The 23,444-nt window shown below is 33.2% G+C and overlaps 2 protein-coding genes across 2 annotated transcripts; one reads left to right on the top strand and one right to left on the bottom strand.

Annotated features, from left to right (window-relative positions):
- Nucleotides 1-689: 689 nt before the first annotated feature.
- LOC126832900 (uncharacterized) lies at nt 690-18,113 on the top strand. The gene is made up of 8 exons (XM_050563936.1): nt 690-873; nt 13,492-13,656; nt 13,848-14,937; nt 15,991-16,562; nt 16,642-16,771; nt 16,858-17,371; nt 17,442-17,622; nt 17,978-18,113. The coding sequence occupies exons 2-6, from the start codon at nt 13,500-13,502 to the stop codon at nt 16,898-16,900; spliced, it is 1,992 nt and encodes a 663-aa protein (XP_050419893.1). The 5' UTR covers nt 690-873; nt 13,492-13,499; the 3' UTR covers nt 16,901-17,371; nt 17,442-17,622; nt 17,978-18,113.
- On the bottom strand, nt 17,931-23,412 carry LOC126832919 (uncharacterized). Its single transcript, XM_050563959.1, is given in 10 exon segments — nt 17,931-18,642; nt 18,645-18,721; nt 18,796-19,013; nt 20,197-20,385; nt 20,485-20,676; nt 20,758-20,921; nt 21,840-22,143; nt 22,645-22,844; nt 23,100-23,254; nt 23,324-23,412. Coding segments are annotated over 10 exon segments (2,133 nt in total). The 3' UTR covers nt 17,931-18,097.
- Nucleotides 23,413-23,444: the final 32 nt, after the last annotated feature.

The raw sequence follows: 23,444 nt of genomic DNA, 5'->3' as shown, positions 1-23,444 counted from the left end.
TTTAAAGTCGTCTTGATATTTTTTAAATAAAAAAAAAAACACTTGTGCCATTTTTATCATGATCAGTACGATTTGAAATTTTCATGTTTTTTTAAATATTTTCTCTGCTGAATTCAGCTCATGAAGTACTTTTTGTAGGTTTTTGAGAAATTTAAGAACATTTTAAAAATAACCACAAATGATAGAAGGACTTGGAGACCAAAAAAAGTAAAACTTGGTGAAAAGTATTTCTTTTAAAATTTTTTAAAAATTATTACTCAAATTTTGACATAGTGTTGGAAAAAAAAAATATAGTATAGTTATGATCAGGTATTTTTTTACTGAACTCAAATCTGTTTTTTAAATCGCCTTTAAAAAAGGACAAAGTTTAATCAAAATTTAAAAATTTTCAGTTTATGTCTATTTAGATATATTTTTAGTACGGATTGAATAATTATGGAAAATTTAATTGTATTTATATATTTAACGCGTGTACTAAAAAAATAGTAAATATATATTATATAGTAAACTCTGGTTTTTTAATTTGCGTATATTTCTAATGGATTCTGGCGCTTAAACACGGACCATCGTGGTCGAGGAGGGGAAAAGAAAGATGCGCATGTGGTGATTGCAGTCGCAGACAGCTGATAGGATCACATTTTTTTTATGGTTAGATAGAGCGCAACGATAGCTGTATAGCCTGTAATGCTGATATAGAGTATGGTTCAGTTTCTGTTTAGTGTGTGCTGAACGGTCGTGTCTGTTGGTTGTGTAATCGAAGTGTCGTTTGTTTTTTTAGTGTTCTAGCGTATTTTTTTAAACGATAAATGTGTGTATAGCAGACAACTTTTTATGACAAAATCTATCAGAAAAACTATTAAGCGCGGGAAAAAAGCAAGTTAACATTTATTTTAATGATTTCTTACTGTTTTTCGTTAGTAACAATAGGCGTACTAATAATTGGGATGCCAAAAACAATACCATTAAGTATTTTCAATCTACACTCAATGCCAATACTCATTTGTTTCAAGCATTTGTTTCAGTCCAAATTATTACCAAACCCATTTATATATATATTAAATTTATTGTTAAATTAAAACAATGCTTAATGAAAAATGTTTAATTATTTGGTCCCCTTCGAACATTTTGAATTGAAAAAATATATTTTTCAAAACTACCATAAATCGTTGGAAACTCGATATTTATCTAAATTTTTTTCATTTTTTGTTTTAACGGCGTGATATTGTCAACCAGTTTGTAGTTTACACAGCTATACAGTTAAAATTTAATATCGTAGAGAAGTATTTGTTTAAATGCCTACTTGCAAATTGTGTATTCTGCTGTTTGCACTATCTATAATTATTTTTTCTGGTGTCGCTATAGCTATTGTAGGTTAACATTTATAAGTTATGTAGTGCACAACGCGTTTAGTTTGAAATTAAGTCATAAATCATTATTTCATCTGATAATATCGAATATATATATATATACATATTTTTAATATACGTTATTGTTTCTATCCGTAGGCATCTAACTAATTGTGTAAATGTTGGAAAGTAAACTAATTAAAACTACACCTACGCTCTTTATTTCTATGGTGTTCAAACACATTAAAACAGTGTCTGCATACATATTAATTATTTAAATACGATAAGCCGGTATACTTCCTACGGCTGTAACAACGGTTTTATAGGTGTAATCAACATTAAAAAAAATTATATAATATATTATACTAGTATAAAACTGAACGATCAACGATACAGATTCCGTATCGCTAGCTTATTATTATTTTAGAAACCCGCTTTTCTTTCTCATTCGGTCGCCTGCGTTCCAATTTAAATGCATGTATATGAATTTCCTTCGCCACATTACATTGTATACAGCCATAGTGTGCACTAAAAGTTATATATTATTATTATTATTATTATTATTATTATGCGAGATGCTCATACGACCGCGTCCGTACCTAATCGCCAAGGCCTCCATTGTCTCCTTTGTAGCTCGGACAGTCCAGCTCTATATTACTACTGTACCGTCTAAGTATCTATAATAATAATAATAATATATATATAACGAACATTAAATTATATTACCTACGTCTTATATCACCGTGGTCAAACCGACAGACGCTTTTACATAAGAGTATATATTTATATTATAATTCTTCACAATAATCACTTGATCACGAATGGCAGTTTAAAGTTTTTATTTGACCGTTTACCGTCTAATGTATGTACATGCACCTGTTAAATCCTGTGAATAGTTTTTAGTTTTAAGTTTGAGCTTCAAGAGTACATATTTTTAAAAACGGTTTTGTGCATTTCATAAGTGTCGTTTTTCTTGACTTCATGCTGGGTTCTTGAAAACATGTTACAGATAAGTTTAAAAAAAATACCTACTATGATTATTTGAGATTTTGAATTGAATCCCTTCGTTTCCTTGTTTGAACCGAAACATTTTCTCACCATGTTACAAAATGTACCTATTTAATCTAATCAATAATCCTACGAAAATACATGAAATTATTATTTAATTATTTTACAGTATACAAAAACGTCACATAGATCTTAAATGTGGCCAAATAGAACCTCCCTAGTGTATATTTAATATGTAATGATAAGTATCAACATTAGGTATCCAATTAAAATCTATTTTGTTTTTTACCAAAATTCTAAATTGTTGGGTAAATTAAAATTTCTAAACAATATTTCTAAAGAGCAACGCTTTTGTTTTTTCTATACCTAATAAGATATTTTACATTTACTTAAATTTATTTTGTAAGAAATTGAAAACAGGTAGATATGTATTGAGATTTACCAATATTTGTATTGTGTTATTAAATTGGGCGTGTACTCGTGTGGTTAGTACCTAAATATTGTTTGGAATTGTTTTTATTGACCGTTTCGAAATGACACATTAAGTTAATTGGTCGTGTGGTCGGATGACTAAATGTGCAATGCGAATACTTGCACCAAGCTATAAATAACAACCTTATTTCCGAGCTATGGCAGTGGAGTGACATTGCTTTGATGTATTCACAATTATTCCAATTTTGTATTATTTATTATTATTTTGTAATCTTACAACCAGGCTATTTCAATATGTTTAACCTACGATTGTTCTGCGCCATTTCTGGAAACGAACACCATTTGTTACTTACCTATATATGATGTAAGACTTAACTATACTAGTCTTAAAAAGGTATCCCGTTTAATTAACCTACACACAAGTATAATGTTATTATGTTATCGTTCCGTATTTTATACCTTATAAATTCATCACAACAACTAACGTACGTGTAATAGTGTTTATAAAAGTTCATGTACCTTCTTAGTTGGTCGATAAACTGATCTTTTAAAAAACCAAGTGTACCACCCGTCCTTCTCGTGCTGGTATAACTGTATAGAAGAATTCAATTAGTGGTACCTAATTTATAAGACGGGTGTACCTTATTGACTTGTAGGTATACATAGGTATAAAGCGTGTAAAACACAATGGTAATGCTAAACAAACTCGTGAACATTATACTAATTGCTATGCTAAACAGTCAACGTTATTGTGAGATTCGCATAACAAGTAATAATTATTGTACAAATTAGCCAATAAGTAGACATAGCTTAGCTATTATAGTCTCTTGTATAGATTAGCATACAGCAAGGCAAACAACAATCGTTTTAGGAGTAGGCTCAGTTCTGAGTGGGTGACTTTACACCGAGACATTATTATTATTATTATAATAAACCATTAATAAACAGTTAATAGGTATCGTTATATTATTATACGTGACAATGTGGGGTATTATATTAGCTCGTGGTATGCGGTGAATACGTCCTATTGGAAGTTTACCAATACACAACATTGATAGCTGCAAACGAAGGACGAAGGTCTGTTCTAATATGTTCCTTCAAGTACCTTCAGGCAAAGTTCTAAAGTATTAGCTGGGCATGCTTATTTATTCACACTTGGTTTTAATTATATTATATCCAAGTTAGGTACGTTAAATATTTTATATAATGCTTGACTTAACGGGACACTGAGCACCTTAACTGTTTTTTAGGAGTCAAGCCTACCAGTAAATACTTATTTTTTATTGAAATCTATTAATTAGCTAAACAACACAAATAACAAGTAAGATTAAACTAAAGAAAAGTAGCACACCTGAAGATCTGAATTTTTAAAAGATCCACCAACACCAACGCAAAGAATGGGAGATCAGATCACATTAATTTGATGACTTATCTCTATTTTACCGATTTCGTAGAATTAGTTTAGCGCGTGCCGTTTTTGTACAGTAGGGGTTTTTAAACGCTTATGTAACATAAGATGTCCTTTTGTGTATGGTGGAGAAGTGGTTGCTTATTAAGTATAATATTATTATTATTACATAAAATTCATATTTAGCATAATTTTAACCACCGCCTTTGATAACAATAATCGAGGTTTTTTTTGTTTTACTCAAACTATTTTAGATGATCAGATAAAAGATTTTATTAAAGTTTATGTGTATAAAAATTGTATGGTTAAGAATAAAAATGCAAAGTGGACGTTGGCCTATTGTTGTCTAAATAGGTAAAAAATAATATAATTTTTGTTAAAAAGGGATCTTAAGAATATTTGTCATCCTCAAAAGTAATATTTGTTTTGTCGCCTGCCACATTATAAAATTATACCCTATAGTGTAGCTAATAGCTACAAAGTAATTTAGATATTTTTATAAACAAAAAATAATAGAGTAGAAAACAGATAGATGGCGGAGGAGAAGGGAATTATTAAATTATATATTATTTAATTTTACATGCTAACATAATTTATATATATTTTTTTTTAACATATACCTACTCATAACCTACTCATATGTGAGTTTACTTTTTCTTTGGTCTATTTTATTCAAGAACTCAATTTCGCTTAAGTTCAGACAGACATAACTTAACAAACTTCTCATCTCCCTTCTAGAGGTATATCTCTTGTCTTCATTTCAAAATACACAAACTATATCACTTTATACTATAGTACATGTGCTTTTAGAGGGTTTTTTACCCTCGTACTCTTATCCAATTCGATTAAAATGTTATCAAAATCACATAATTTTCAACAACACATCGAATTTAAAACGTTTGAGTTAAACTTTAATGAACACAAATAATATCCTTATAGTGTGTAGGTACCCCATTTTGTGATAATATTATACATTTGTATTACTATGAGAAAACCTTCTAATATTATGGGGAATTCGTTTTTGTTGGGGAAAAATGAAATGTCTTAAAGGAAAAATGACCTTGATTCTACATTTCAAATACACCAACTGAACTAAAGCCATTTGACGATTGTATAATTATTATTATATTATGTGTGTAGTATTTGTATACAAGAACTATATAATATTATACAATATGGCATACAATATGACAATATAATGTCTTAGTGCTATGAGGGTTACAGTTGGCGATCGTGTCAATTATGAAACCTCCAGGCTCTAAAGCAACATATGTTTTCAGAAAGAGTATACATACGAATAGCGGAGAAAATTACCTTTTATGTTCTTTTATTGTCCTGTTTTAAACAATAATCACTTAAAATGTTATTATGAGTTTTTAGACAATATATCGATAAAAAGTTAGGTTCTCCCCACAATATATATCCATAGGATATTTGGTATGGATTTCCAACACGAGCCAGTGTTTATTTTGCCATATTGAATTTCAATACCTCACAGTAAGCATAGTATACAAGTTGATATGCGAGTAATAAAATACTCAGTCTAAATTGTTTATGACATTTAGTTTAATTAATGTAACAATATAATAGTATATACTCGTATCACAACTAGAATTTTATATAATCCAAGAGTTATTGGGTAAAACTGTACAAGCAGCATGTGTGAATGTAATGTGTTTTGACAGTTTCTAATTATTAAAATATATACCTACACTAATCATATTATTATGTTATGCCTGCTATCTGAAATCTGTTGGTAACGGATAAATTGGTTTATAATATGATACAAATCGATTTTTTGTGCCGACTACACTTTCCATTTCTAAACTTATAATTTTTACTTATTAACAGAAATAACCCATCATATAATTGATACTAATGAGCCGGCAGTAGATATTTAACGCGTTATAGCTGTATTTCTATTGCTATAACTTTCAAATATAATTATAGTGACCGAGGCATATTTATATTATTGCCTTACGTTATATGTGTGTATACATTTTTTACTTTCTTATTTTACAAAAGGAAAAAAAAAACAGGGAAAATCTTCCTTTTAAACGTATGGACTTCCAAGACATACATTTAAAAAAAAAATTAAAAAATGGATAGCAAATAGTTTTTAAAAAAAAATACAATTTGGACTGCTACTGAACGGTTTAGTTTAAAATATTTATATTTTATGTCCTGTTTGATCTTATAACTAAAAATCAAGATGATCTCAATTCTCTTTACTACCAGATAGGTACTATCAAGACTATGGCGATGTAAACGTTATACGAAAGCGTGTGATTTACAGTCAACCCATAATCTATGAGCCACTTACATACGATTATTAACCTTTCACTATATATTGATGATCACAAAAAATTGAAGAAAAAACTACACCTAAGTAATTGATAGTTCATACATGATGTAATAAATTAAACGGTGTAAAGCTGTTATGCTTTATGTATAATAATAGTACTTAAAATAATATCTATTTGATAATGTTGCTACATTGTAGCTAATTTTTAATAGACGGTATGTACTCGTTACTCTCGTAGTACTTGATATAAGACACTACGTTTTAAACAAAATTATTTTAACTCTTACATTAGTTCAGCTTAAATTGTATTATCACACTTGCACAGTAAATGTTCAACTTTCCTTTTGGTTTATACTCAATACTTATGTATATTATATAAGATGTACATTTTTAAGCGAATTTCTTTAATAAAATGATTACAATTTCACGTAGGACATCAAAAATCAAAATATTTAATATTTTTCAAAACGATTTGTTCAGTTTCAAAATCTCAAAAATATTATTTACAAAATGATTTTGAATTATGATGTAGTAAGAACCAAACGGTACAAATGACATATTTATATATGTATATTATTAATATGGGTCAAAAGTCAAAACACCTAATACACGAAAAAACGGGTTTGGACCGACCCCCCGCCGATTTTTTTGAAAATCACACTGCATGTATGTTACAATAAAACGAATGTTCTCAAGTTTTTTTTTTTAATTTGGCCATGGTCGTAAAAAGTATTTTTAGTTATTTTCTTGACACTAATTTTTTATCATTTTTTTTATAGTATCTTCAGCCTTCGGAAAAAAATGATTAAAAACCAGTTAATTCTTGTGTAAAATAATCTCAGCTATTTGAAATAAATATTGATTTATTTTTTTGAGTCACAGAAAGTCATTACAATTGAGTTTATAATATAAATTGTTATTTTCGTGTTTCACAAAGTTTGAGAATTTTTCTAATATTTTTTTTTCAGAAAGCTGAGGAAATTTTACAGAAAATGTGTAAATTTCAAAATGGGTTCTCCATAAAAATGCTTTGAAAGACAAAAAAAAGAGGTAAATTTTCATAGAAAAGTCGAAAATGATAATATTTTCACACATAATTATTACACACAATTATTTAGATTACTTTGGTCGTTTTTCCCCGTTTTTCGACTTTTCTATGAAAATTCACCTCTTTTTTTTTTTTTAGAAATATGCTCAAACTTTGAGCAACACGAAAAAATACAACTCTTTAGAATTTAAACTCAATTTTAATGACTTTCTGTTACGTGAAAACAAAATTGATATTTTTTTTCACAAATCTGAGGTTATTTTACATAAGAAACTGGTTTTTAATCATTTTTTCTGAAGGCCAAAGATACTATAAAAAATAAGTGTCGAGAAAAAACTAAAAACACTTTTTACGACCATAGCTAAATTAATCGAAAAAAAAAATTGAGATCATTCTTTTTATTGTAGCTGACATGCAGTGTTATTTTCAACAAAAAACAAATCCGCGGGGTGGCGCATTGACCCATTTAATGTGTATATATATTATATATATATAATATAGGTACATATGTAGTCGAAAAAGTCTTTGACCGGCGCAGTTGCAATACCGATCATTACATCTGAATGCATTCGTGACCAGTTGATGATATTTTTGCAACCGTAATGGTTATTCCCCGGTAAATGTTTCGTCATACGTTATATATTATCCATAACAGGCAGCTTCAAATATAATAGGTATATCTATACTCGCACGTTTGAACTATGTAATATAATAATATGTAAAAATCAACGCGTGTAAAATTATTCCACTGAATGAGCATTACCCGCCGATCGCTTATAGTATTTTTTATTATTTTTTTTTTTTTTTTAATGGTCTCACAACAAAAACCGGTTCTAAAGAGTAGTTTTCCAAGTTGGGGCGGCTCTCTTATAACAGTACTCGTTCTTGGTCAAACGACACACAAAGTATATGTTATTATATATACATGTATACCTATAATATTGCACGCATATGCCCATAGGCGTGTTGGTACATCGACTCTGTGTGTGTGTGTGTCGTTCCCATGGGCGAAGAACACGAAGGTAACCGGCCGTGTCGACGTTGTGCGTATATTCCAAATGTATTTGGTTAATAATTTTAATTGCAACGGTTTTTCGTTTTAACCGAAATACTACTAGACCCCGGGCAAATCGAAATTATCATTATTATTGTTCGACTCCCCATAAAGCTTAGCTGTAGACCGTCTACAACGGGAGTTAAATTTTTTTCAATTTAAGTTGCCAACAACTGTCTCTGTGTAAACGTCATGCATTCGAATTTCTTATAAAAATACATATACACAAACAATGCGGACCCTTTTATGCTATACACTGCGTACAACTCGTTTCGAGACGCCTACGAGTCCAACAGTAATAATATACATACTTACCTATACATAAAATTATTACTGTCGAACCCCCTATAAAACCGTGTACTGTATTGTACAGGTGTGTCTGTTTGGCGGAAATACACGGACTCGTCATCTCGTGTTCCATATGTATACGTACATTGTACACACGACGATATATTATTATTATATTATAGTGGCAAAATGCGATTTGTCAGTGTTTTTTTTTTTGTTACACCGTCTGTTAGTCAGGTTATCCGTCGCCCCCTATCCGGCCACCTGCTCGCGTGAATAAGGCGCACGAATCGATTCGTATATGTATATAAATAACGTCCAAACATCTTCTACTTGTTTCCTTTGGCAGTGGGAGCTAAGACATTATACAGGGTGACACCATAACGTATACAACCGTCTAGTTTGGCCGAATACCGACTTTAAAAAAAAAACGAAAATAGTATCAGTTTTTAATAATCAAACGTTGACACCACGTTACCTACCTTTATATCACTTCGAAATCAGCCATATCGCTATGCAAGTACTACTACACCTAAACCGAATGTTCCTGTGCTCGGTTCACTACAATCATGATCATAATGATAATATTTCTGCCGCAATTTACTACCCCATAACGATAGGTGATAAAATTTACTACGCAGTTTAACCACCGTTGCCCGATGCAGTAAAATATTCTCAATATGAGTCCGTCGTGACTCTTAAATAGTTGTCTATACCAAAGCCGCTCACCGCGGTCGCGAATCAGCTTATTTATTTTTAACTTGAAACAGCAATCTTGATCAATTTTAACCAGTATGATTTGAGACATGCCTTATAACGTACAAGCCTGTTATAATATTTACATAAAAGTATGTGTATCGTGTACGAACACATAACAACAGCAACGAATGAAAAATATTATAGTATAGAAAATATTGCCAGGTCATTGGTTTTAACGTGGTTCGTACTTCATTTTGTCTAGCACTCGTCTGTGTGTTTTATTCGCTTTACGAGTTCGGTTTCCTTTCGGGTCATGAAGTTCTGCCGTCGTTATAATTACATTAAAATAGTAATGGGCCGGCTAAAATAATAACAACAACAATAATATATAATAATAAAAAATAATATCAGCGCGGTATACAGAGCGTGTACGCGCCATTAAAATGATATGCGTGCCCCCGATTTCTATCGTGAATTTTCGTGCAGACCGATAAGGAGGAAAATAATTCTAAGTATACGATGAGTTCGAACGACCGCTGCCAATTACGCAGTGTGCATGTAGCATATAGTTTTTAATTTTATTTAAAAGGTGTTCAAAAATATATACTTGGCATTCTGACAAACTCCACCGAGGAGTTGACATGGCAGTTTTTCCAATACGTTGATCAAAATGTTTAAATTTGTTTTTCCTTTTCAATAATATAATATTTTTCTAGCAAATCCAGATTTTAGATTACCATTTTGTTTCGCAAATCAATTGGTTACTGTGGTAGGAGCGAACATTTAAAAAATGTTGTATAATATGTACAATAGTCAATATGCCAATTTTACAAGCAAGCAAAAATGTTTTTTTTCTTTTACATTTATTTAAAATGCTTCACACATTTTTTTACATTTTGTTGTAGTTGAAATATGGACTATTTACAGACATGTAAACACATTTTAAACAATAAATATATTACAACATTTTTTATTTGTACCGTCGAAATATAAGTATAAATGTATAAAATTGAATTAAAACATCGGGTTGAGAGTTGGATAAACTTGTAATGATATAGTACTCTGAACAAGACCTTAAAAATGTTAATTTTTGCAAAAAATATGTTATTCTAGTGATCTAGTCATTGGCCATAATATGTCTTAATAAGTCTTAAAAATTGCTCATTTCAGCTACAATTTGTCGATATGTATCTAAATTTAAAAAAAAAAATCAAAACTGAATAAAATAATCCGTAAAATTATAAAAGTTGAAATTATTGGACTTTTTGAATTTTATATATTTTTTTTCAGTATTGTTTTTAAACATATTTTTTGATATTTTTCAAAAACTATAGCAATTAAGTAAATAATTATTATCGACTATTCAATACATTTATTTAGATATCTGTCTATTATTGTTATATTTTTTCAAAAAAAAAATAGTCAAACTCGTAATACATGTATCTCTTATTCGCATGTTAAGTGGAATTGGTAAACATAGTTTTACAGTACCATAATAATTGGGCGTTATTATCGCTGACCGGTCATTGGTATTTTATAATAACTACTACATAACACCTAGCTTTCTATGTAAAGCGGTTTCACAAAATTTCTTTTAGATATAAACGTACCTATTATCTATTATTTTTCGAGTGTTTATTCAACACATCTTCAAAACAAAACACATACATGACTTTTCACATTTAGACCTTTACATAGGTCGAGTTGTGGTAGAAAACAACTCGAAACAGTGTTTGTATTACAGAGATTTGTTCGCCATTTAAATATGTAAGAAACTAGTTTACCAACAGGTTCGAAGTACATACAAATACTCGATCAAAATTCTTTCAAACTCGTTAGTAAAAACAGCTTTGACAAACATGTCTCACCTTGTACCTATACAAAAACTTTAATAATTCTCCTCAGCGGAATACGATAAATACTTAAATACGTTATTTTTCTTTTATGTAATCTTTATTTTTTTTTTTATTGTAATTGTACATCAATTTTCTCACTAAATAAAAAAAACATTTCTACTCTGTTCCGCTTCGAAGCTCGCCCTTTTTTCTATAGTAGAATTACACTTACACGAGGTATAATGTGCATATTATGTTTTTTTTTGTTTAATTTATGTTGTGAAGTAGTAGTTTTAATAGTTGCAGTCGCCTTATAAAGTGGTCTTACTATAACAAACGAACGAAAACATATATTTACATTTTTACAGTAAATAAATGCAAATGTGTAGTCACTTTTTGCCTATCCTTACTCGCCTACGCGCAACCATGAATTTGTTATTAAATAAACATAAACAGTATAGTATGCCAAAATAAAAAACTGAAATGTTTTTACGAAATTAATCGGTTCACAGTTGTAATTGATTATAATTGACCGTGGTCATTAATAAACTATCGATATGCTTTCAAGTAGGTAGAAATATAATAAGACTGTCCCGTTTACATGTTACAACAATAACAAACATAATAAAATATTATTAGGTTCTTACCTATTTCGTTCATATTCTAGTGATGTTTTAGTAGGTAACTAGTAGGTACTGTTGTATACTGTGCACACGATAATAATATAATAGCATAGAAGTAAGCCATTAGACTTGCATTGTTATTACAAAACCTATAATTTAAAATAAATCGTTGCCTTAAAAAAAAAAATGCGTACACAATAAATAACAATAATTTCTACATGGGAAAAACTTGTATCGGATGTATAAAAAAAAATTATTGTATCTAAATTATTAATTACCATTATGGAGTATTTATTATTATTATTTTAGGTCGAACGGTAAACGCGTTTATCTACAAGATGCGTTTATGTAGTTTTTTAGTTATAAATATATAGTACTGTGGGAAGATAGGCGCCATGAGTATTATAAGAAACTGACTAAGTAAATAAATCACTCGGTAGACGTAGAGCGGAAACTAATTTTAATATCCATTCTGAATCTCTTACCGGAAGGTTGTCTCAGGGCGGTCTATATATTTTTACTCTAGTTTAATTATGCTCTATGTTTTTTTTCTTCCTTGGAAGATGCATATGTCTGCGTTTTTTAAACTCTGCTTGCGCCTAGCATAAATATATTTAACAATAATATTGTAAAAATACTTATACAAATTATTATTGTCAACACTTAATATACTGTGCGTTGAGTTTGGGCGTCCATAGATGTGACAAGTAGATTAGCCATAAATCCATTATTATTATTTTTTATATTTTGTTCAGCCTCGGCTATACTGGTCATTGCCTACACATAATTGAAAAACATTAACATCCTTTTGTATGAGTTTACGTCATGTTATTACGCAAGTTAGTGGTCTTCGGAAATTCAATTATTTTTTGGCTAGCTTCTCTGAGAGGTTCGGTCCGAATAACGTGCTTAGAACCAATCAATACATTTTACAGTGCCAAATGAAAACAACATTTTTATCAATGTGTTTTACTACCTATAGCATAGGTTTCACACTTATTGTACAACTGTAAAATGCCATTAGAAAATACTAGAAATTGGTATAATTCTTAAAATATGTTTAGATTTACACTATTTACATAATTTGCGGCTACTCCCACTTGAACACGTTGACTGGTTTGCCAACGTTTCGGAATAAGTACTTGCACATTCCATCTTCAGAGCTGTGGTTCGATGTTGTTCGTACTGTGTTTGCCTGTATGTTTAGATTGTTTCATAGCTTGTTATTCCGACACTGAAAAAGTGGTTAATATCACGTTATTTGAACCGAACCTTCAATAACCTTCAATAACCTTTAATAAATATTCAGTATTTACAATAAAACACGTTAGCTATTAATCATAGTAAAAAAACTTGAAAGAAGATTTTATTCAAATGTGTACTAATAATTATTTGTAGTTTTCAAAGTGTTAAATTTGATATTAATTATATGTTAATTTGTATAGGATCAGATATGAGATTGTTCAAAAGGCGGTGTTCCGATCCTAGCCCACAGCTTGTCAGTTTATCACCGATCGAACATCAGGACCAGAAAGAAGCGACTTCCGGTTATACAACTCCGAAGGGATGCATTACGCCCGAAAACGGTTCACCTAAACCGCATAAAAAATGTACTTGTATATTTTTTTTAATAAAAATAAAATAACATCCCTTTGTAAATGACATCAAAGTATGATTATGTGTTTAGTCTTTAAACACGTTTTTCACCATCGTGGTCTGTATAATGAACTATAATTGATAGATTTGTTGAGGTCAATCGATTATCGATAAATATGAATTAATTACACTTAACGCGTTTCAGGTTTAGCGACATGGGGTAAAAAAGTCGGGCGCAAGTGGGACCAATTGAAGAGGAGCGAATCTTCCGAGCTGCTTCAAGTGTCGCCGATCCGCAAAAGACAGTGGTCGCCCCTGTCCAAAGCCAACATGGCTGACCAAGAGCCTGACGTGCACCAGCGCTACATGGAAAAGTTGCAGACCAGACGGTTGTCGAGAATCGAGAACATTCGGAACGCGGTCAGTCCCGAATTATTATTGTCGACGGAAACCCAAGACGCCGACTGGTTGAAGACTAAATGTCAAAAGGGCTTGGAAGACCTGTACGCCATGGAGCGGCCACCGGACGTTAGGAACGTTTCGCCGGGCCGTAACGTGAAAATGCGAAGAACCCGGTTGCCGGCGGGCATCGTGGAAAACCCTCTGGAAGAACAGTGCATCTTGGAATATCTGTTAGCCAACAAACGAGCGCTGGGGTTGGACCGGAAGGCGGCCGTCGATTTGCAAAACCTTAGCTACGAGGATCTGTTGAAAGTGTTCAACCGGGTGACCGCCGCCGATCAGAATAGCAGTAACGCCACTCTGAAAAACCGCAGACGAAGGCACACGACTTTCGGCGAAGCTTTGATGTTTAGCAAACCGCACGAGACCGTCGGCGGCGGCGGCGGCGGCGGAATAGTGTTGAAAGCAGACGAGAGCGGCTATGAGAGCGACTCGACCAGAAACGGCGGAGATTCTCCCCGCGGATCGATCAAGTCGCAGTCTTCCAACGACAACGACAACGAGTTCAGGAAGAACGTTCGCATAGGCCTGAACAGGGGCGACGTTAAGGAATTGCAGCTGCACACCAGCATGGAAAAATTATCGTTGGCGTGCGACGAATGCAAGAAGCCGGCGGATCAAAACATCAGCCTGTACCAGAGGTTTTTAATGAAAAAAGGCAGTTGTCTGGGTCCGAACAACAACAGGTACCATCATGCGGCTGCGGAAATTAAAACCGTGCGGATTAACAAACGGTACGGGGAAGACGTCGGAGTTAAAATCGAATTTCGCGATTCTGGAACTTCCCGATCGGGCATGTACTTCATCACGGCACTATCCGGCCCCGCGGCAAGGTAACAAGAACAATATACAACCCATTGGAATATATTAACCACGACTTTTGGTACTATTTAAATACAGAAATTGCATTGGCGGTTAAGAATTGGAGTGAACATAGATTTTTGAAGTATTAGGATTTAAATCAGTTTGATGGATTATCCAGAATTTCGGATAATTCTGATTGGAATACATGGTTAAAATCCAGGCTTTTAAAACGCATGTTATAAAATTTGATTATGCAATATACATAGTTTATTTAAAATAATAATTTTATCGTTAAACTCGAATAAAACAAAATTGCACTTTAAAAAACTGGATAATCCGTCAAATCTATATTTCTAAATATATGTTAAGGTTGTTCTTGATTTAACTTTTTTTTATTTCTCGGCCCCTCAATATATGTCTTTATAACTATTTAATTAAAGGGGTTTTCGAATTTCGAAGGAAAGAAACGATTAAAACGTTAGCTTTCGAAACAACTAATTATATTGTTCAATAAGCCATGTGACAATAAAAAAAAGTAGTTGATATTCAATCAACATTTAATTTATTGAGACTAAAATAAAATAGAAAAATTGGCTTCTTCAAATTCGTGGTTTAAATAGAATTATAGGATAAAACTATGAAACTCAAAAGTATAAAAAAACAATTTTCATTTTTATTTTATAGTTTAAAATTAAAGTTTAACGAATCATATGAGCCGGTGAAAATAAAAGTGGCGTAAGTCACATTTATGTTGTTATGAGAAATCGAAGGGTTTACGTTTTGTATTACACACATTAACAACGAAATTTTAGTTGGCGCTCTCTCGCGGACAAAGGCTCAACTTGACTTAATCTACTGACTAAATGACTCTTTTAGAGTAATTTACCCTAGCGATATTACGGATTTTTTTTTTAAATTTGACTTACATCAATTTTTATTCTCACCGGCTCACGATTTTAAACCCCAATTCATTTTAAGTAATTTAAAATCCATTAAAATATCTGTATCCAGTGTTGGACATACCGCTAACGCCTGGGCTACTTTAATGTGCTGATGGATTTTTTGTTGAACTTTATTTTTAGAGACGGTAGGTTGTGCATTGACGACGAGATAGTCAAAGTGAACGGTACTCGGGTGCGGGGCATGAAACAGCAAGACGTCGAATCTTTACTGCGGCCTACCAAGTACAACATAGAGTTTGTCGTGTCTAGATGCAAGAGTCAACTACCCCCCAAGTCTACCGACGCTGCCGAAACGACCGTTAAAGTAGTACAGAAACCCCCAACAGCTCCCAAGCACCACACCTCGGTCAAACCCGAAGACCCACACGAACCTGTCTGGAGCGCATCCAGACAGTCGTCGTTGCCAGAGATCAAGCTCGAGGAGAAACCGAAAATAACCGGCATGCGAAAGTTTTCAATCCACAACGTGGACCAAACTAGACCCCCCAGAAAAGCACAGTTTCCCCAGTTGCCCAGGCCCAGGTCGCTGTCCGTGTCGCTGACCACGGTCGTGTTCTACAAAGGACCCGGTCACAAGTCTCTAGGGTTCAGCATCGTCGGGGGCATTGATTCTCCTAAAGGCAGTATGGGCATTTTTGTCAAGACAATTTTTCCCAGCGGTCAGGCGGCCGAATCGAAACGGCTGAAAGAAGGTTAGTGCACCAGGTTAACCGGAATAATATTAGCCTTTCAATACGTTATTAACGCTTGCATGTCCAACTCTGATTATAGGCGATGAAATCATAAGCGTAAACGGCAAAAACTTGGAAGGGTTCAGACATTCGCAAGCCATAGCTCTATTCAAAGAAATCAAATCCGGCCAAATTACCATGCAGGTCGGACGAAGAGATTTGTCGAGGAGGTATATTATAACAATATGTACTAACTAAATTATTATTATCGTTGAAAATCCTAGTAAATCTCTAACTACATATTATACTTTTTCAGGAACAGTAAGTCTAAGTCTTGCGATGAATTAGACAAATTCTGAAAATCCGTCGAAATCGTTTAAACGGAATATTATATTTTCCTGTGATACAAGACTTACATTTGTTTACTAATGATAGTCAGATTAATATTAATATTTATTATTTGTATTATTATTATTATTTATTAGTTATTTTTAATTGCATACATTTTGTCTGTAACGGATATCGTGAAAAATAACATTGTTGTACAATATAGTATATTGCGTTAGAGCCTAATGACTCCAAAAATAAAATATCTAGATGTATAATTATTATTATAGGTTTTTAATGTGATTGCGTTTTGATGTTAACTTTTCTTTTCCTTTGAATAAACCATTTATGCAGTTTGGAAATTACTTTGAAATAATTGCTGTCCTCTACTATAATATAAAACCCCAAACGAATCGAAATCGCAGTACAGCACACCACTCGTAGCGGATCAGTCGGCCCGCGCAAACCGTACAAGCAAGTCGATTCGTTTTCATTCAGTTAAGGTATGATTAAAGTCTTTCGTTTATTTTATCTTTGTCCAAAGTATTACAACTTGATAATTATTGCGTTTAGATGGCTCGTCAAGGGATTCTTATAGCCGCCGTCGTTTTGACGTTTATTTGGCAAACGAGTTTGGCAAAAACCGTTCCAGCACTTGATCCGTCCTTAGAAATTAACCACGACGAAGACATGCAGACAGAAGAAACAGGAGGTTTCCTGATGAACATGTTGTTTGGCGGTTTTCCTTGGCCTGGTAAATCAATATATTTTGCTTTGTCTAGACGGCAAAATATTTGTACTGATCGTCAAACACAATTGCTTTTTTGAGCTGGCTAGCGTTGACGGAAATCAAATAGGCATTAGAGATTCGGAGTTTATCATTACACTGTAAATCGGATTTGTTTGTGACCATTTTTTTGATTATATATTTTAACAAATCTAATAGTGTAGGTATTTTTTACAGCACTAACTTCAAGTTAGGTAAGGTTAGGTTTTCATTATCACAAGTCTCTTTTACATTTCCGTCAATTCTGGCTGACAGCGTTTTGTAATGGAAAATGATCAAAACTACCTTTTTAACTCACTTCAATTTATTTTTTTTTTTTAAGGACCGTGGGGACCTGGAGGCGCACCGTGGGACGGACCTTGGGGCGGACCGTTTTACGGATGAACGCTGACAGAGCAAACAATGTGTGTACTTCAATACTTGTACTTGCTACATAATATATTCAAAATAAATGGTGTATATTTTTTTCAAAATCGTCATCGTCGTCTAGTTCTAACCTGTTGATTACGTCCATAAGTTCATCCACGTCGATCCTCCTAACGGTTTTTGAATCCTCCATCGGGCATGTGACCTTATCGTCGTATACAACGCCATCGTTGAGTAAGTCGCCTATCCGGTCCAAAAAAGGAAATTGAATCTTAATTACCTCGCCTAGCCGAAATCCCTCGGACAATTCCAACTTGTTTACCGGACACAAGTGCATGGCCAAATGAGGCGTACCGTTTTTAACCATGTTTTCCACGTTTGTCTTGGTCCCGGAATCAATAACCCTTTTATACGTGTCCAAGTCGAAAGCCGCGTGGTCCAACAAAGGTCTTGAACCTATTAGAGCCTCTCTGATCGAGTCGTTCTCGACCCGGGGACACTCTAAACGCACTTCGTTCACCTCGTCGATTTCAATGCGATCGGCGTCGCTGAAACTCCATTCCGAGGGCAGAGTCGGCTCTTTGTCTTCCAGCGGAGGTGGGAGAGGAGAATGCCGCTGGACATTGCCTTGAAATGTTGTTTTAGCGTGGCTACATAGTTAGAGCACACCACCAGCAGTGTGTCGGAATCCCAGTTTTCTCTGAAAATCGACAAACGCTCTGTTCTTAATTGGTGGTTCGCATGGTTTGCCTCAGAAATGCTAACGTTACTTACACGGGCACGTAGTCGCTTGAAGACACGTTGGTTATGTTACTGACGTCGATGGATTTCAGAGAGGCCTGTTGTTCTTCGGGCGGTTGTTTGACGACAGGCCCCGGATAAAAAATTTTACCGCTAAACTCCACGGCTTTACCCAGCACGTTGTAAACGGGAAAGTCGAACTGAACCGTTTGCAAACAATCGTAACTGCCCATGCTCCACACTTTGACTATCTGCGAGTGAGAAAAACATACGGGTTTTACTGTCTTAACGGTGCAGGTAGTATTAAAATATAAAAATATAAGGACATTGGCGTGGTGTAAATAGTCTTGGGAATGCTGCGGCCTCCACACTTTCTAAACCACCTATCCTTATCTCACAAAAGTTTGATCATAAACGTCATTTGATTCTAATGACATAGTGTTTATGAGTGAAGTTGCTATTGTAAAATTATTTCTATAATCTTTTCTATTTTCTAAAATTGTTTTAGCTTCGGGTCTAAGCTGAAAGAATATTAGTTTTAAATAAATGATAATTACAATTAATGTTTTTTTCGAAAAACTTTGGTAAATTAACTTGGTTATAAATAACAATATTGAGAAAGTACATATATGAGCTATATTTTATGAACAAATAAAAAAATCTTAAATTGAAGTGTTGTTTATTTCTACGACAAACAGACAAAATAATGTTAGAATCTATCGATTAGAGTATATTAAAAAAAAAATTAAATATAGAAAACATACAGAGGGTATTGTATTACAATTAAGAGTAGTAATGAGAATCCGAAAATCCGGATTTTTCAAAAAAAAACGCTATTTAAGCCACTTGAAAATTTATAAGTACTAAATACTATTACAATATAAAATTTGTACTTAAGTAAAATTTGTTGATAACAAATTTTGTTTTATTTTTACATATTTATAAAAAGAATTTTACTTAGGTGTACTTATATTGTAAAATGATTTAACACTTATATGTTTTTTAAGTAGCTTAAATAGCGTTTTTTTGTGAAAATCCGTATTTTCGGATTCCCATCACTAATTAAGAGTATGACCTATGACCACTGTCGAGTCATGTATTTTCATTTTTATATTAGTAAGGTTCAACAATATTATTATCATTAATATGCAAAGTGTCAGGTAATCAATTCAACATAAGACACTCATTTTCTCTTAAATTAATTGTAATTCTTCTTGTGAAAATGTTTGTTTTATTAAATAACAATACTATATATTATACTACACTCCATCTTGTCTCCTACTGTAAGTTTTAAACTTTAAAAATAGAGGGAACCTGTGAGATATTTGCTATGTGCTTGTGGGGTGGAGCAGTCCCCCAGAATTCCAACAATGTGTGCTATAGTCTGTACTAATAAGCTAAAATATTTAAGTATGTACAGAAATATGAATATACTTCGTCTTTGGATATGCTGATCGCTACGTTGGAATGCTCCAGAATTCTCACGTCTACTACCGCCTTCTTGTGTCCGTTCAATTTGGCCAAGTACAATTTTGTCACTACCGGATTCCAAACGTAAACCGTTGTAGAACATCCGGTGATCAATAATTTTGACTTTTCGCTGTAATGGAAACACCGCACTCCCTGCAATAATTTGTTATGGTTTTTGTGATATGATATTATTGTTATTTTCAGTATTATTCGTGTGAGCATCGAGCGCATTATACGCAATAAATAAATTACACGTCTTATGTTGAATATATAAGGATTCCATCGGTCACGGATTTGTTTGATGACCAGCGATTTCTTCGAGCTCTGGCAGCAACTGAGAGTGGTGTTGTCCGATTGACAGTAAGTGATGTGTATTATACCGTCTGGGTGGATCTGCTGAGCGCTCGTGTGGATTTTTACCCACTCCTGTTGGAATTCCAAATCCTTCGAAAAGAAACAAATATTATAATATATCCGGTGTACCGATACGGAAATTGGCAACTCTTGCATTTTCATCACACTGACTTTCAGCAAATACGTGTCCACTTTATTCGTCGGATCCCGTTTGAACAACGACCTCTTTGGTTGCCTGAACTCCATGTGAGTGATACATCCTTTATCGTCACCGATGAACAATAGTGATGTATTACCGGGGCAGTATTCCAGACAAGTGGGTGTGTTCTTTAAACCTATTCGAGCAGATTTTAATATAAAGAACACGTTTGGTTAGAGACGCCATCTTAGATTGGCTTAAGTACCACCATAAGTGAACACAACAAGAGCTAGTTGGAAAATCTATAGGGGGCTTTTATAGATTATTCGAGGAGCTAAAATTCCCTCTTTATCTAGTTGTGCCACTGTAATTTTGAAACATTTATGATTTTACTTCACAGACCTATTTTATTGTTAGGTATAAAATCCTTTTACCATTCTTAAAATTTAATTAAATCTGAAAATTCTGATCAGTATAGATAATCTGTTGGCTAGAGATTTTATGTGGCTGGCCTCGCTATTTTGACGAGGTTCACTCGTTAAGAATAAGAATAAAATATATAAATATATTACGTATGTTATATGATTATATGTGCGTCATTTTAGTTATTTTAATTTGATTTTCGCCTATATCAAGTCATTATGTTTAACATAAATTAGGTATGTAATTATCACCGAACACAATACATAATGTAGGTTCTTGGATTAGGTGTACAAATTATTCTGGTAATTACCATTAATAGTTATTACTCTTGAGTAGATATTTAACATTAATTGTTGTAGTTTATAATGATAACTTTATAAGGGGTCCACGGGGTTTGGTAAAGCTTACCAAAAAGGAAAAATTACAGAGAGGTAGGAGTAAAGTTTAAAACATGAGTATGGTGAGTGATACTATAGATATAATATAATGTTTTAACAAATTTACATCAGTTCTGCGTTATGTGAAAACCCAGTAAAATGTAAATTTAGGTGTCTCCAAAGTTAAGTACTCGTTAAAAAATAATTATGGTAATATACAAAAATTATACCAATCAAAAATTAACCTAAGCGATTAAAAAATCACGGATTTATATATTAACTGTACATAGAGAGAGCGATTAAACACTACAAACCCATAATGGAAAACGTGGGCACGTGCACGAGGCAAACGGTGTCGATAAAATGAAGAGTTCCATCAGACGCTGCAACGGCTATGAACTGGGCATCGGACATGTAAACGGCATCGTTGATCCAAGTGTTGCGACGTCGACGGGTAGTCCTGGCCGAATCTTCTGGACATTGCGAAAGTTGTAGCACATATTCCCTGAGCAATTTCAGCCGACCGTCGTAGATGCCCACCTGACCGAATTGCGAAAAAATCGTATAGCAAAAGAACTCCTCCGTTTCTATGCTCAGCACTTTGACCACGGGCTCGTGCTGCGGGACAAGCAGTTTTTTTTATGAAAGTCAAAAATTGTCATTGTAGTAAAACACAATTATTAAAAAACAAAACCTGTCAAGCCAACCAAAGTAGGTACATACTATTTGCATCACTGCAGCATGCGCCTTAGCAATGCTAAGTTAGCATTCAATTGGCACATTTGAAATCCGCATTTAATGAAAACCATAAACTCGGTTGTATACTGTTTAAAAGTTGACTTTTTCTGTATAAGTTACCACCTTAGTTACTTAGGATAGCTTCAGTATCTTAATATTAAAATATTTTCGACTATCGGGTTATTGAAATCCTTAAAAATGGAATTTTGTAACTTTCCTAAAGTGTATGTATACATTTTGGGATGTACCTAAGACAACCCCCCTTTTAGAACCTACCAGCCTGCTGGGATCTAAGATTTTATGTGAATTTCGGAGTAACCATCATTTTGTGCACACTTTGTTAATCTCTCTCTCTATGTTGTGTATGTAAAATCTTCTTACTCTACAATGCAACATCAAGTGCATCGATATGTGGCTTTCGTCCGTGGAAAAGACTTCGATGGCATCTCGAGGAAACGACGTGCTGCGGCGAATCTCGTCTAATATTTGTTTCCACGTCAACACATCTCCTTTGGATTTCTCATCTTCGACGCATACTTTTTCGAAAAATTTCTCTGCTTCGACGACGAGTAATTCGTTGCCTAATATAATTATTGTAGAAGAATGAGAGTAAAATAATAAATTATTGACCGATAGAGGGATTTGAGGTTATGTTAACTCCATATCAATAGTAAAATATTTAATTATTAATTGGTGAAAGCAGGGGAGTTTTAAGTGGGCAATATTTAAGAAAAAAGGGTTTTAACACATTTTTACCGTATTCATTTATTTCCAGATTAATTTTAATCAGGGTGTAATTTTTAACTTGTACAATTATTTCTACATTTTTTTTTTACCGGTTATTGAACAAACGGCTGCGACAAAATCGTTTTTGTTTAGCGCGTGTCCTTTCCTGCAATCGTCATCGAAGAAGAAGTATTTTTTCAATTCTTTTATGTGCGATGCTTCCAGTGTATCGATTAGCGTGAGCCGTTTGTTAACTTTAAGACCACTAAAAACGTTATTAGGCTTTATGTTGATTCTTAAATTATATTTATAATGTATAAAATGTATATCTTACTCGCAGGAATCCGGTATCGACGATAATTCCTCTGTAGTAACCGAATATCTGTCCAAAGGATCTAAACAGCTACTATTTGATGAATTCATAGTACTACGCTTGTACACCTACTACAAATATA

Source organism: Adelges cooleyi, unplaced genomic scaffold, assembly GCF_023614345.1.
Source record: "Adelges cooleyi isolate 19-005CV unplaced genomic scaffold, UGA_ACOO_1.1 ACOO_flye_CR_arks_rails_tigmint_CR_PRNA_167, whole genome shotgun sequence".
Taxonomy (NCBI): domain Eukaryota; kingdom Metazoa; phylum Arthropoda; class Insecta; order Hemiptera; family Adelgidae; genus Adelges; species Adelges cooleyi.
This window is presented reverse-complemented; position numbering and strand designations above follow the sequence as displayed.